At 40.2% G+C, this 14,780-nt stretch overlaps 1 protein-coding gene across 2 annotated transcripts in view; it reads right to left on the bottom strand.

Annotated features, from left to right (window-relative positions):
• Positions 1–14,780, bottom strand: part of LOC112107197 (maltase-glucoamylase, intestinal-like) — a 102,374-nt gene that overhangs the window by 54,898 nt on the left and 32,696 nt on the right. Inside the window, exons 8-9 of one of the 2 annotated variants that reach the window (XM_026648971.1) lie at positions 3,231–3,356; positions 2,633–2,764 (exon numbers count right to left, since the gene is read on the bottom strand). The exons of the other annotated variant lie outside the window; for it this stretch is intronic. Coding sequence (XP_026504756.1) covers positions 2,633–2,764; positions 3,231–3,356 — 258 coding nt within the window. The remainder of the gene's footprint in view (positions 1–2,632; positions 2,765–3,230; positions 3,357–14,780) is intronic. 2 annotated transcript variants of the gene reach the window in all.

Genomic DNA, 14,780 nt, shown 5'->3' with positions numbered 1-14,780 from the left:
TAACTTGCACCCAAGAGTCTTAAAAAAACTGGCTAGAGGTGCTCACTGGACCATTAAGATTGATTTTTCAATAAGTCTTGGAGCACTGGGGAAGTTCCAGAAGACTGGAATAAAGCTAATGTGGCAATTTTTAAAAAGGGTAAACAGGATGACATGGGTAATTATATGCCTGTCAGCCTGACATCATTGCTAGGAAGATAATGGGGTGACTGATATGGGACTCAATTAACAAAGAACTAAAAGAAGGGAACTTAATGCAAATCAAAATAAGTTTATGGAAAATAGAGCCTGTCAAACTAACTTTATCTTTTTTGATGAGATTACAAGTTTGGTTGATAAAGGTAATAGTGCTGATGCAACAGACTTGGACTTCTATAAGGCATAGATTTGGTACTGCACGACATTTTGATTTAAAAAAAACTAGAATGATATAAAAGTAACATGGCTCACATTAAATGGATTAAAAAGTGGCTAACTGAAAGATCTCAAAATGTAACTGTAAATGGGGAATTGTCATTGAGCAACTCTATTTCCAGGGAGGTCCCGTTGAGATCAGTTCTTGGCCCTATGTTATTTAACATTTTTATCAATGACCTAATAGAAAATAAATTCATCCCTGATAAAGTCTGCACACAAAAATTGGGAGAGTGGTAAATATGAAGAGGACAGGTCACTGATTCAGAGTGATCAAGATTGCTTGGTAAACTGGGGTCAAGCAAATAATACATGTTTTAATACAGCTAAATGTAAATGTACATATTTGGGAACAAAGATGTAAGCCATTCTTACACGACGGGGGACTCTATCCTGGGAAGCAATGGCTCTGAAAAAGATTTGGGGGTCATGGTGGATAATCAACTGAATATCAGCTTCCAGTGTGATGCTATGGCCAATAGATTTAATGTGATCCTGAGATGCATAAACAGGAGAATCTCAAATAGGAATAGAGGTTACTTTACCTCTGTATTTGGCACTGGTATGACAGCTGCTGGAATATTGTGTCCAGTTCTGGCGTCCGCAATTCAAGGAGGAGGATAAATTGGAGAAGGTTCAGAGAAGAGCCACGAGAATGATTAAAGGATTAAAAAACCTGCCTTGTGGTGGCAGATTCAAGGAGTTAAATCTATTTAGCTTAACAAACAGAAGGTTAAGGAGTGACTTGATTACAGTTTACAAGTATCTACCTGGGGAACAAATATTCAATAATGGGCTCTAGCAGAAAAAGGTGTCACATGATCCAAGCTTGAAGTTAAAGCTAGACAATTTCAGACTGAAAATAAGGTATAAATTTTTAATGGTGAGTGATTAACCTTTGGAATAATTTGCCAAATGTCGTGGTAGATTCTCCATTAACAACATTTTTTTAAAATCCAAACTGGATATTTTTCCAAAAGATATGCTCTAGCAATTATTTGGAGGAAGTTCCATAGTCTGTATTATACAGAAAGTCAGACTACATGATCCCAACGGTCTCTTCTGCCCTTAGAATGTATGAATCTATAAATTGGTGGGAGCAGTTTGTGGAGGTTTTGAAGAGGAAAGCCAACAGGATTAACAAGAAACATTTCAAAACGTTTCCTTTCCATGGCATGGGAGTCAGAATTTGCCCAAAACATCAATGCTGGAAAAAATAATGTTATTATAAAAGAGTTGTAGATGAGGATAACATTTAAAATGAATTTTTATCTAGTTCACACAATGGTATTGTGTACGGCATGTGTGCGTAGTCCCAGTCACAAAGTGGGTGGCCAGATTCTTGTCTGGCTTATATAGCGGTTTGGCAGAGTGCTGGTCAGGGACTTTGGTTGGCTCTAATTGAAAAACTTGAGGTCAGCATCAGTGGCAGGATTATAGCTTGGGGAAACACCATCAGTATAGTGCTGCATGACTGTTAAGATCTGTAGAGTAATTTCTCAGATATCTATCAAGGACTTCTAAAAAAAATAGTTTACTGGCCTCCAATTTCTATCACGTATCACCACATTCACTATAATTATTGTCACAAAAAGTTAGTAATTTCACTACAAGTGAGTGTATGCCGATCTACTGCAAATAAACAGTCTTTGTTAGAAAAATTGACAAACCTACTGTTTCCACTTCTGCACAAATTGAATTCAGTTTGGTCATTATTACATACTTTTTGGCTACAGGCTCAAAATTGGTTTTCCACAAATTTTCATACAAAGTTTTTTATATGAATATTAATGAAAAGCTACTAAATGGGAAATGAAGTATGGTTTCTAGTTTCCCAAAAAGTTTGTGAATAGTTTTGTGCACATTAAGAAAAGTAGTTTATTTTCATAAAGGGAAATGCCTTAAACCAGTTCCCTCTCAATTCAAGTCCATAATTTTCAGAGAAACTTCTTGGGAATGTATGAGAGAAAAATAAGTGTTGTGGCATACAAAGAGTATTGGTACAGAAGTACCTGATAAAAGCAATACAGCATTATAATGAGAAGTGTGTAAAGAAGTTCTTTTGATTTACTAGACAGATGAATGATATTACAAGAGGAGAAGATGGAGAACCCATTTCAATAGCATAGATACTTTGTTGCCTAAATATTTCAGTGACTGGTACCACGTAAATACGTTGCATAAACTGAGAGAAAATTAGTGAGGTTGTTAATTTTACCAGAATAATGACATAGTGCATTCCATCTTTTTTCAGCTGTTGAATGTACTCTGGCAGACCTGCATAATTTTCTTTATCATAGGTAAAGTCCAAACGACGCTCCATGTAGTCGATATCACCATACTGGACATCCTGACAGTTTTGAACATGAAATTATTTTAGTATGTTGTTAGCTAAATCAGAATTTATGCAACTTTATTTAAGAATCCTCAAAAAGTAATTAATCTGCCATCAAATGTAATTTAAAATATTGGATATAGCAAAAGAAGATTTCTGATTAACTTTAAGAATCAGAAGGCTAAATTCTGCTCTAACGTTCTCCGCAGTAAATCCAATGTATAGCTCCACTGAGTTCATCACAGATACTCCAGATTGACCACTATGTAACTGAGAGCAGAATTGGTTTAGAGGCTTTAAAAACATCATTTAAAATTGTGAACTCCAGGGATACTATTTGGAAAATCATGACACAGAATTATGAATACTCTCGTACTGTACAATTCACAGGGTAATTGTTCCCTTCTATTATTATTTTACTCATTTCATTTTGAGAAGGTAATTAAATAATTAAACTGCACTTTGAAAAAGTCATACTTACATATGGAATACCATACTGCCGCATGCGATCAACTGTTTTCTTTACCACATCGAGGCTGCCATACCCATAACGGGACAGCTGAAATCCCAGCGACCAATAGGAAGGAAAATGTGGGCGTCCAATGGCCTAAAACAGGAATTAATACATTCTAAGAGACAAACAGAAAACTCTGGAGACAGAAATATAATGTAATTATATTTCTAAGAAGAATACATGTTTATCAGCATAGCTTCCACACTCTCATTAAAAACATGGAAAATGAATGGCTTACAGTCTTTGTTGTGCTATTTTACTCACCTAGCAAAGAAAACACATGCTGTAAAATTCTGCAATTTAATTATTTCCCTTCATTTTTCCAAGAATGATATAGCAACAGATATTGGAGGAGATTATATACACCTGCTCCACTGGTGCATAAGGGCATTTTTGTATGGGGGATGGTACTCACTAATCCTCCAATCCTATTTGAGCCCCTGTGCAGCCCCTTACTCATTGGAGACTAGAGGGGGTCCATCCAAACTGTTTTCAACCTCAAAAAAAATGCCCCCCCCTCCCTGTGAAATTGTTTTGATCATAATTTTTCATTATTCAATAAACATTTCAATGGGGGTGGTGGTGGAGAATGTTCTGTTTCAATGGGAAATAAAATCACTCACCTATTTTTTACTTTTTTCACTGGAAATAGATGAGAAAATGGGGGGATGTCACTGAAACTAAATTTTTTCATATAAAAAAAACCAATTTCACAGAACAATAGGAACAAACCAAAAAAACAGTTAGTTTCTTTCTACTTTTAAAATATATATACTTACCTTTTTTCAAGCAGCTCTCCTGTTGACCTCCCCCTGCTGACCTCCCCACACAGAAACACAAAGCTCTAAACACCACAGAACTACTGTTCTACAACCATGGCAGGGAGCAGGTAGCACAGAGGATCTCTGCAAGGAGGAATGTTGTGGCATGGCAGGTCCAGTGTAGAGGAGCAGAGCCAGAGAAAAGTGTCCAGAGAGCAGCCACTACATGGACACACAAATCTAATCTCTCCCAGCTGCCACTAAAGGCCTTCAAGCTCTAGTGTTTGCAGTGGAGTGGATATGCGGCTGCTCTGCACCCAGACGTGCATGAGTGGCGGTGTCACAGCCCGTAATGTTCTCTTCACATAGCCCCTTTACTTAGGCTTTTTTTTGGGGGGGGGGGGGAGAAGAGATCAGCATTTGGTCTCATTTGAAGATAAGCTTAAGTTTGCAGAATAATGAAAACAATGTCACTACCAAGCATTTTGGCAGAAACATCTAGCTACTCCAGTACTGTGGGCAGAGTTCGGGGATGTAGGCTGAAGACACCTCCACATCTGACATTTTAATATATTTATTTATTTATTTATTTTTAAATTTAAATGAAGTCATACACAAAGCCAGCCTATGTAAAGGAATGTTCCCATTACCACTAATGTTTCCCTTCTAATGTACGTTGCACACATTGTGCCTTGTTTTAAGTTACACTGAAAGCTCTTCTTATCAGGGACTGTCTTTACCTATATGTTTGAACGCCACCTAGCATAATGAACCCCTGTCCTGAATGGGACCTTTGAGAGAGAATAATTATAAGACTAATAGCTTAAAGACTTGTCTTCATTACCATGTTACATCGGTGCAGCTGTGCCGATGTAGCGCATCTGGTGAAGATGCCGACAGGAGAGCGCTCTCCCATCAGCATAATTACTCCTCCTCAGCAAGAGGTGGAAGCTACGTCAGCAGGAGAGTGACTCCTGCTGACATAGCGCGATGTGGACACTGCTTTAAGTTGATCTAACTTACGTCACTCAGGGGAATGGCTTTTTCATACCCCTGAGTGATGTAAGTTACATCAATTTAAGCAGTAGTGTAGAAAAGCCCTACGTGTACTATTACACAGTGGTTCAATACAATCCCTGGGTTTTGCACATTCATTGCCAATCATCAAACCTGTTGCTGAGTAAAAGGCAAATTTTTAATTACTATAGCAATGTGACCATGTGAACCAGAATTAGATTGTTTCTCCTACCACATCCTGCTAAACTAGCTCATCAAAAGGTTGGCGTTTATTCTGAACTATCTGAAATTTCAATCATTTGTACACGCCACCTGTGTCAGACTCTCCTTTGAAATTCAGTTACCGACAATTGACTATTTACAGGGTTGAGTCACAAAGTTGAATTGCCAGGCATCTGCAAATCTCAAAGATCAGTTATCATTCAGTCCCTAAAAATCATCACTTGAAACAAAAGGTAACAAATTAAGAATGACTTTTCAGTTATTTGATTCCCCCCCCCCATACAATAGAATAAATTATAATCCAGTTTAAAAAATGATTGAGAAATTGGATACAAAAATTCTCAAGCAACATGGGATGAAGTGTCAATTTCTGTGTCTGTATATAGGTTGCTCTTGCTTTTTAAAACTAATGCATAGCAATGATGGTGTTTGGGTTCCAGAAAGAAGCCAAAAGTTTGGGGCATGCACACTGTTCTTTTCTGTAGGCCAAATCCTAAAATCTTTACTCCACTTTTACAGGATTTGGTTCCGTGAGATTAACCTCCATACACTTTCGCTATCCCAGTCAAATTCCAAATCATCCTTGCTGGAAAGGTAATTTTGCTCTACGAAAATAGAAAATGTACTGGGTCCTTATGACTATCAGTTAACCAAGCCGTTGATACTCTAGTATGGATGTAGCCAGTACTCCTTCCCTGTGCCCCTCAGATCTTCATGGTTCTCTAATTATGCACAACAGGAGAAGTGAGAAGGAACAACACTTGAGCATTGGTGACAGAAAATACCAACATGGAATACATTGAGAGACTGCATATATTCCTTAGGTAGTGGAACCTCACCACTGTTAATATGTTATCTCATCTTTGCTATGCATAAAGATTAAACATTTCTTCATAAGTGATCTTCTCAACTGGGAGAATGACACGAGAAAGCAATGCTTGAAACTGAAGTTGCCCTAATATAGATACCATAGTCTAGTGAGTCAATTAAATACAAAGAGCCAGAATGAAGCAGTATGTATAAGCCACAGCTGAATAGAGGGGTTGTTTTAGATGGACAGTTTCTGAGGTACTCTCTTCCTGCAGAAAGCGGAGGCTGACAGAATGCCTGTGAGCTCACCGGGGGAGCACACAGAGGACAGGTAACTGCTATGGCTTTTAATTGTGCAGCATGTGGCCAGCCAGGCAAAAGGGCCACCTCTAGCACTGAGAATCAGGATTCTGACTACCCACTGAACAGGCATGCAAGGTGGGAGGGACAATTCCTTACACTCCTTCTTCCCTTGGGCACTCATTTCAGAATGGCCAGATTCTGGCCCAAAGCAAATTGCATGGTCTCTTTGGCCCCAGCCCTTGCTAGGCTGTGTGACTCCCACCTGCCCTTGCTTATTTGTTTAGTTTCAGCTGTTCTCAGTTAGGTAACTGTTCTCTTTAGCCTGTAAAGATCAGGTTTATTCTAAGACAAGGCTGTATGTTGCCACAGCATCCCTTGGGGAATTTGGGATTAGAGCTGAGTGATTTTGAAAAAAACCCACCTTGCAAGCAAGATTCACTTTTAAAACAATTAGTTCTCCAGGCTGGAACATGAGGTGAGCTTAATTCAAATTAACAGAACATTCTAAAAGGAGAGATAAAAATAGGGCAACTAGAAAAACAAATTTCTTCTAATTATGCTGTGGACTCTCTCTCTAATGGATCTCCCTGATAAAGCAACTGACATATGACATCTAGTACAGATGGAGCAGAAGCAGAGATGTAATTTTGCAGCCCTGGATTTTGTGATAGTTTTGAGATATATGTAGGATACACTATACTTGATTAAACTGTATCTTGCATTCAGAGGATCATAAATTGCTTTACGTAAAAACTAAACGTTTTAGAAAACTGCATACAGTGACTGTCCTAGAAACAGAAAGGGGAAATGATGCATGAGGAGGGAAATAAAGGAAAGAAAATATCAGAAATTTAGAAGCTGTAAAGAGACAGGGTAGTTAGAGGGGAAATCGAATGGAAGGCTGCCAACACTGGAAAAGTGAGTTCTCATTGTCCCTATTACAGTTCCTCTGAAACACAGTCCATAATAGTTAAGAGCAGGTAGGAACAATGATCCCTAGGGATGTTACAGTAATATCACTGTGAGTTTTCCAAGTTTGACAAAAACTGGCGTAATGTAGCGATTTCACTACTGCTAGATGTACCTCAGATTTGGGTGAATACAGAAAATAGCCTCTGTTGAAACAAAGAGGTTCCTTGGGAGTATGTATGTCTACTGGTTAGGACTTGTGGCCTGAAATCAGGATTCCTGGGTTCCATTCCTGTTTACACCACTGACTCATTCTGTGTCCCTGAGCAAATTTTTTTACACATAGCACCTCAACATGAGAATCAAATTACTTTATAAACATTTATAAACAAACAGTGTCCCATTTTACAACTCAGAAAACTGGTGCAGAGAGAGAAAATGGATGAACTCAAAAGAGCTAAGCATGCTGTTACATAAGGATCATAATGGGAGTTACTGGGTGCCCTGCCAGATGCACATGCACAAATCAGGCATGGAATTCTCTGCGTGCTTTCTGTCTAATAATCACTCCCCACCCCAACAGTTTTCTGTGGTGCTCACTGTCTCTCATTTAGTTTCTCACTGCTACACTTTTAAAAAAGGAAAACAACAGTCTCCTCCCTGAGAATGAACGTTAGTTGGGTAACTCCCTTCAATTTTAGTGGCAGTTGTGTGGCTCAGGCCTTGTGCAGTTCTTTTAAATTGTAGAGTTTAGTGTTGTTTTCTGAGCTCATCCTCTAACTTCTCTCATTTTTAGCATCCTCAGAGGGCTACCCCCTAAAGGGCTGTTGCACTGTTGTAATTACATGGATGTACCACAGAAGATTGCTCTGGAACTCTCAAACTCTAATTAGCCATATAAAATTACTCTTGATACCTGATATTTGCTTGAATTTCTTTTTTAGTAAAGATCTGTAGGAGGTAACTATAAAAATCTGAGTGGGATAAATGTTCTTGATTTAGAAACAGCAGTTAATGGCCTTGGTTAGTCACAGAGCGGCTAAATTACATGGAAGTTTCACCAGCTTCCACAGTCCACAAATCTGTCAAAAACTGAATCCAGCTCATCAGACACCCCCTCTTTGGGCAAGGTGACGAAGTGAATGCTGCACACTCTGAGCTAGTCAGTCGAGAACACGGAGTTCAAAGTCCATGCAGTGAATGTAAAGAGTACCAGAGCTGACAAGAATATGCTGCATATCCCAGGGACTTAAGCAGATTCCAAGTACCCAGAAGACTCTAAAGACCCTAATGGCCTTAGACATCATGGACTTCAAAAATGTCATGTGATAAAACCAGAAAATCATCCACTACAGAACAAAGAACGCTTATCACCTGAATACTTTTCAGCGGCCATCTCCTTGCTGAAGGACCTGTAAGTTCAACTGAGGGCACCATCAATGATACATCTGTGACAAGCAATATGTATAATCAAGTTTCACATACATTAGCTGTCGACTTAAACAGAGATATTGACCAGCAATTTATTCTGCTGAAGCAAAAGTGGGAGCTATCTAAATGTGCTCTTCTAACGCTTGTCATCTAGCTAGACCACAGATAATTACAACAAATTTGTGGTCCTCACTCACCTGATGGCCGTTTGATTTCGATATTGTGTTGCATTTGCTAAATAATAATTTTCTTCTATGTTTTGCTATGGGGTTCATGTTATATTGTTATGCAACATAAATTTACAACTAATTAGGCTAAAAGTATCAGGCAGTAATAACATGAATATTGTGTCTGGTTATATAATCACTAATTGGTTCATCTGATCAGTTTGAGCACTTTAGTTTATTGCTTTCTTTTGCTATATAGTCTGGTTGAAAATTAGCTGTTTGTCCTGATAGGAATGATGTGCGTTATATAACTGTTCAGTGAACTAAGAACTGAACCTATTCTATAGTGGGATTTTGCAGAGAAGTACAGAGTGGTTATTTTAAAGCATATGTAACCATGATGGAACCATCCTATGACTTACCTTAAACACCAGTTCTCTCAGTAGAATTTAACAATGAGACGGAAGAGGAAGTAATAGAGTGGAGAATTTTTATTGTTATACAAGCTGTGACACATTTGTGTAATACCTTCAGTAATTACTGTAACTCAGCTGTTATTGTGCCACTGGCATGCTATTTCCTGTAAACCAACCAACTAACTAAATTCCTTGCAAAATAGTGTGCAGGAAAAGAAACAGCTCATTAGGGATGGGAGAAGGATTTGCTTTTCAATCAGGCACTCCCTTTCCATTCTCTTCACTGCCCTCAAAGTCCATTTAAAATGGATTAGATTCAGATACAACTGACATTTTGGAACTGCACCATTTTAACCCTCTACCTACACACATTATGATCAAACTCCAAGTGGCTCACTGCTTTCATTAGGGGCCCTGTCCTTACCAAAGCTCCACCACTTGGCTGCATCTTCCTCATCAGTGCAGCTAGGGGAGGGGTATTTATTAACCCAAGTGCTGCTGATTATAAATATTTGTGAATAAGAGATAAAAACAAGTTACAGCCAAAAAGCAAAATTAATATTTAATTCTAGTCTAGGCAAAAAGAAAGGCAAAGCAAGCAATCCACTGAGACAAATCCCCTTTCTTATAGGCCAGCATAGCTATGCATTAAATAACCTTTCAATGGCCTAATCCGGTGGCAAGGTCATGGACTGCCTCAAAGACAGTGGAACAGCTGTGGCTTGGCTTGGCTGCACAGGGGTTCCATCCATAATGGCTGCACAAGGGGATTCAGTACCTCTGGCGCATTGGGGACCATGTTCCATAGGAGCACTCTCCGTGCCCCCATTCAGGGTGATTTGGGGATGAGGTGCAGGAGACACAGGGTGTGTGGCTAATAGTCATGGAGGTGAAGCAGAGGGGCTATACGTTGCACTGTAGTCTCAGTGTTCCAGTTGCAGCCATGGAGTGTCTCTGCCGGTGCCTTGTGGCCTTACAGTGCTTACACACCAAGGTGATTGGAACCACAGAGACAGGCAGATGGGGGAGAAGCTTGTCCCCAAAGAACTCCATTACAAAGCCTATTTAGCTTAAGGGGAAGATGGGAAACCAGCATCTCGCTGCCCTTTGTGCCTTTGAAAATCTCACAGTGAGTCCTGACTTGATAGAATAAAGAATCCTGGTGGGAAAGTTGGTGATGGGAAGGCAGATCTGAAGCTGCCATTGGAGGAAATGCATTGGAACAGTGAGCCAGCACAACATACAGATAGGAGCATGTTACATCTGCTCTCAGCATGTTCTCATTAACTGCTCCCAGCTAGTATTTGCTCCTGAGGGCAGCACGCACACTAGCCAGCGGGGGGACTGGACATACCACCTTTCTTGTATGCCCATCAGGCATGTGACTGGTATCTCCTAGTGCCATCTTGCGCACCACCAAGTCATTTTGCCTCACTGCTTGTGCATAGGAGGAGGCTCCTGCACCTGTCTTCCCTTCCCTGCTTGGGCACCAGCATATCAGAGGACATTATTTGGCCCCAAAAGCATAATAAAGTGTCTACAAGACAGTTGCCCTGGTTACTAAAGCCTGTGGTTATAAGAACTGCACCACAAGGCGAAGGAAAAAAGGGCGAGGAAGACAAATTTTAGTACATTCCTTTATGGACTTTATGGACCTTACATCTCTTCTTGTCCATTCTATTCTACTCCTTCTTCTTCCCTGGAAAGAGGGCGTGACCACAAGAGAGAATACCTCTAATATGAAACAAAAGCCAAAACAAGCCCAGACAAAATAGATTTTCCTCTCCGTCCTGTGCCCTCTCCCCACATTTCTTGACTATAAAAGCTAAATCAGTATCCTAGAGACTAATAACATGGTAACAGTAGCATTAGATATCAGGGAATTTCACAATGTTTGTTTAAAAAGTTAGTTTCACTATGAAATTACCTCCGTGCATTCTTTAAGATTCCTCGCAGAGCCTAACACAAAGTCAAAGAATACAGAACAGCATGGATTTTTTCTGGCCTCTGACATATCTATTAAGGAAATACTGGCTATCCCTTACCTTGCTTTCTCAGAGCCAACCTCAATTTCCACAGAAATAGGGCTGGAATTTAAGCTGCCAGAAGTCATTAGCTGAGAGCAAGAATTCTCTCTCTTATTATTTTCAGCTGCTGCTCACCTGCTGAGCTGCGAAAGTACTGGCTTCAAACACCAGCAAAAGACTTTTAAAAGATCTGGGGCTCATTCTGATCTCAGTCATAGGGTGTAAATGTGGAGGCACTCCAATGATATCAATGGGAGATCACAAATATGCCCATCTCCTGCCTTTTGCACGACCTTGGTGTGCCTCCTGCTCTGAGATGGGTTAGGATGATAAAACAATGATAAAACATTTCCAGCCAGCCTACTCTCGCCCCCAGCACTGCTAGCACTAGTGGAAGTGCATTAGTAGGAGATTCTTCTTTGAGTGTCCTGTGCATATTCCACCTCTTGGGATATGAGCTGAATGGTGGAGCCTCCTGTAAGCAGCGCCTGTTAGAGCGTTAGCACTCACATGCCCCTGCCTCGCCCTCCCCTCAGCATTCCAGCACATTCTGAGGGTGTGGCCATAAAAGGGGGTGCAGCCATTGCACCCTCAGTCCTTCCAACTGCTGATCTGACAGATGAGAACTTCTCTGGATTCTGTGGATCCAAAGCATTTTAGATAAGTGCCTTGTTGTGCGTAGTAGTTAGCGATTGTATTAGTCTAACAGTTAGTTTTACTGTTATTGTTAGTATCAGTGCCAGAAATAATAGCTGATCTGAAGAACAAGAAGCATGGATTCAAGAGGTGCATGTCATGTCCTGCATCTGACACTCACACCCTGTGCTTGAAATATTTAGGCAAGGGCCATTCTCCCTCATGCCGTACCATCTGTGACACTTGTTCTCCACATGCAGGGAAAGACAGACAAAATAGGCTTCAAGCCCTTTTACTTCAAGAAGTTTTAATGGCTAACTCTCCTGGATTGCAGGTTTCCAATGTCTCTGACAAAATGATTAAGGGTCCTGAATTGGCACCAGGTGCTTCTAGTTCCAGAAGGCATTGTTATTGACTTAGTCAGACTCTCCACCAAGCTCCAGTTCCAAGATGACTGAGTGATCAGTAGCTAAACTTCTGGACCCCGTACTGAGAAGAGGTCAGCCCTTCACCAAAAGAGTTATGGGCAATGGGTAATCTGTGACTGGGGCCTCTGTGGATCCAGGACCCTTGGTTCAGAGGAAAAAGAAGGCCAAGACAAAGCATCTTTCACTACAGGAGAAAACTCCTCAGTCAATAGATTCATCTTCAGATTGGGAATTTATGGATCTGAAACTTTCCAGAGATCTGTACCTTAAGGCCTCTCTGTATCATCGGATTGTTCCAACATTATGGTTCTGAGAAAACCATCAGATCCAAATACCTCATCTTTCTCAGTTCCATCTATAGTCATTACAGCACAGGTACACACTGATCCGCATGGGCCCATAGATTTTTCCAGTTCCACGCTGAGATCATGCACTCCTTTCCTCCAGACAAGAGGCAGAGTGCATGAAGAGCACTGTAGTGAATGAACCTGCAGAAATACTAACTCTTTCAGAAAAGATTCTTATTGGGTTGCAGAGGTAGACAATATCTCCCATATATCTACTGCAACTTCCAACTTCAGTTGTTTCTTCTATCAGCTCTTTGTTAGATCCAGGATCAGAACACCATTCAGAGGAAGATCTGGAACTGGTGGTATTTGTGGATCCACAACCCTTTCCTATATTGTCCAAAAACTGCATTTCTCATCTGGATTATCAGCAGGTATCCTCAATACTATGACACCATGCTAGAATTGAAGAGTTGGCAGGATTGGCATATGCCACCTTGAATATCATGGCTCTATCAACCTCCCTTCATATTTAAGTCTTTGGATCCATGCTGAGACAGAACTACTCCTGTGGAGCTGGGATGTTCAGAGCCTAAACCTGAAGATCCAATAATAAGAAATACATCTCTACCATTGTCCCTGAAACTCTTTATGAAGAAGAGGAGGAATGAGATTCCCCTTCTCAAATGGACAGTCAGCAACTTGAACAATAATTACCAGGTGATTCCTCTCCTGATGAAATGTGGGTGTTGCATCAGCTTAGTCTCTCTTGGAAAACACTATTCAATGGCATTAGCTGAATGGTTACTACATAAACTTCACATCTGTCACAGATGAAGCTCCTCACACAGTCTTTCATCTATTTGGTAGTACACCTACCAACAAGGTTTCTTTACCAATCTTGGAAGGTTGCTGGCAACCAGCAAAATCAATATGGAAAAATCTCTCGTCTTGCCAACCTATTTCTAAGAAAGTAGAAAAGCTATATCAAATCCCCTATGAGGGTTTTTCATGCTTTTATGCTTCCTGCTCCTAACTCCCTAGTAGTGGCAGCAACAGCACAGAAGTAAAAAGCTGGGTACTTACACGCCACTCCTAATGATAGAGAAGGGAAAAGATTAGATTCTTTGGGAAGGAAACTGTTTTCTTAGTCTTCCTTGATTTTGAGGATTGCTAACCATCAAGCTATCCTGGCCAGTATCAATTTCACCTATGGGATAACATTTCATTTTTTACAAAGAATCTTCTGGAGGAACATCAGAAGTTAGCTATCGCTTTATCAAGGAGGGTCAAAATGTGGCCAAAAATGTCCTAGAGCGTCCTTTGACATTTCAGATGCTTCTTCAAGATCATAGCCTCTTCCATAATTCTTCAGAGGCTAACTTGATTATGATCTTCTTCTCTCTCCTTTGTTACTAAGTCGAAGATCAAGGATCTCCCATTTGGGGGAGACAATCTGTGCAGTTCTAAAACAGATGAAGCGTTAGAAAAATGAGATCTATATCAAGGATCTCTAGGACTCTTGCCATCTTTCAGGAGGATTCCTGCATCTTGTTTAGATACCTGAGACAATGTTATATACCCTGTTCATCATCTTCTTACTACTCTTAAAGACAAGACTAGTAGCAACAATAGCATCCTCCTCCTTCTCAGTCTCACTTAAGAAAAAGATCCTCTAAATCCAAGATGAGATCAAAGAACTCTTCTACTACCACTACTTCTTTAACTTCTTTTAGACCTCAGGTTTGACATTACAACTGAGAGCTGCAAACCAATCTTACACAGTTCTTCTCTAGCTTTAGAGACCTTCTTTCCCATTTTTACATCAAATGGTAAAACATCACTACAGACAGATGGGTTTGGGACGTTATTAAAGAGGGCAACACCATCCAATTCGAGACCATCCCTCCATACCACCTTCCTCTCCCTTTTTAGGGACCCCTCTAATGAGATGTTTCTCAGATCAGAAATCCATTCTCTTCTACTAGAGGGAGCAATAGAGGAGGATCTGCAAAAACTCAGGAATCAAGGTTTTTATTCTAGTTATTTCCTCTTTACACACACACACACACACACACACACACACACACACACACACACACA

This window comes from Terrapene carolina, unplaced genomic scaffold (assembly GCF_002925995.2).
Source record: "Terrapene carolina triunguis isolate 2854851 unplaced genomic scaffold, T_m_triunguis-2.0 Scaffold68, whole genome shotgun sequence".
Taxonomy (NCBI): Eukaryota; Metazoa; Chordata; order Testudines; family Emydidae; genus Terrapene; species Terrapene triunguis.
Note: the sequence above shows the minus strand (reverse complement) of the source record. Positions and strands in the feature narration are given on the sequence as shown.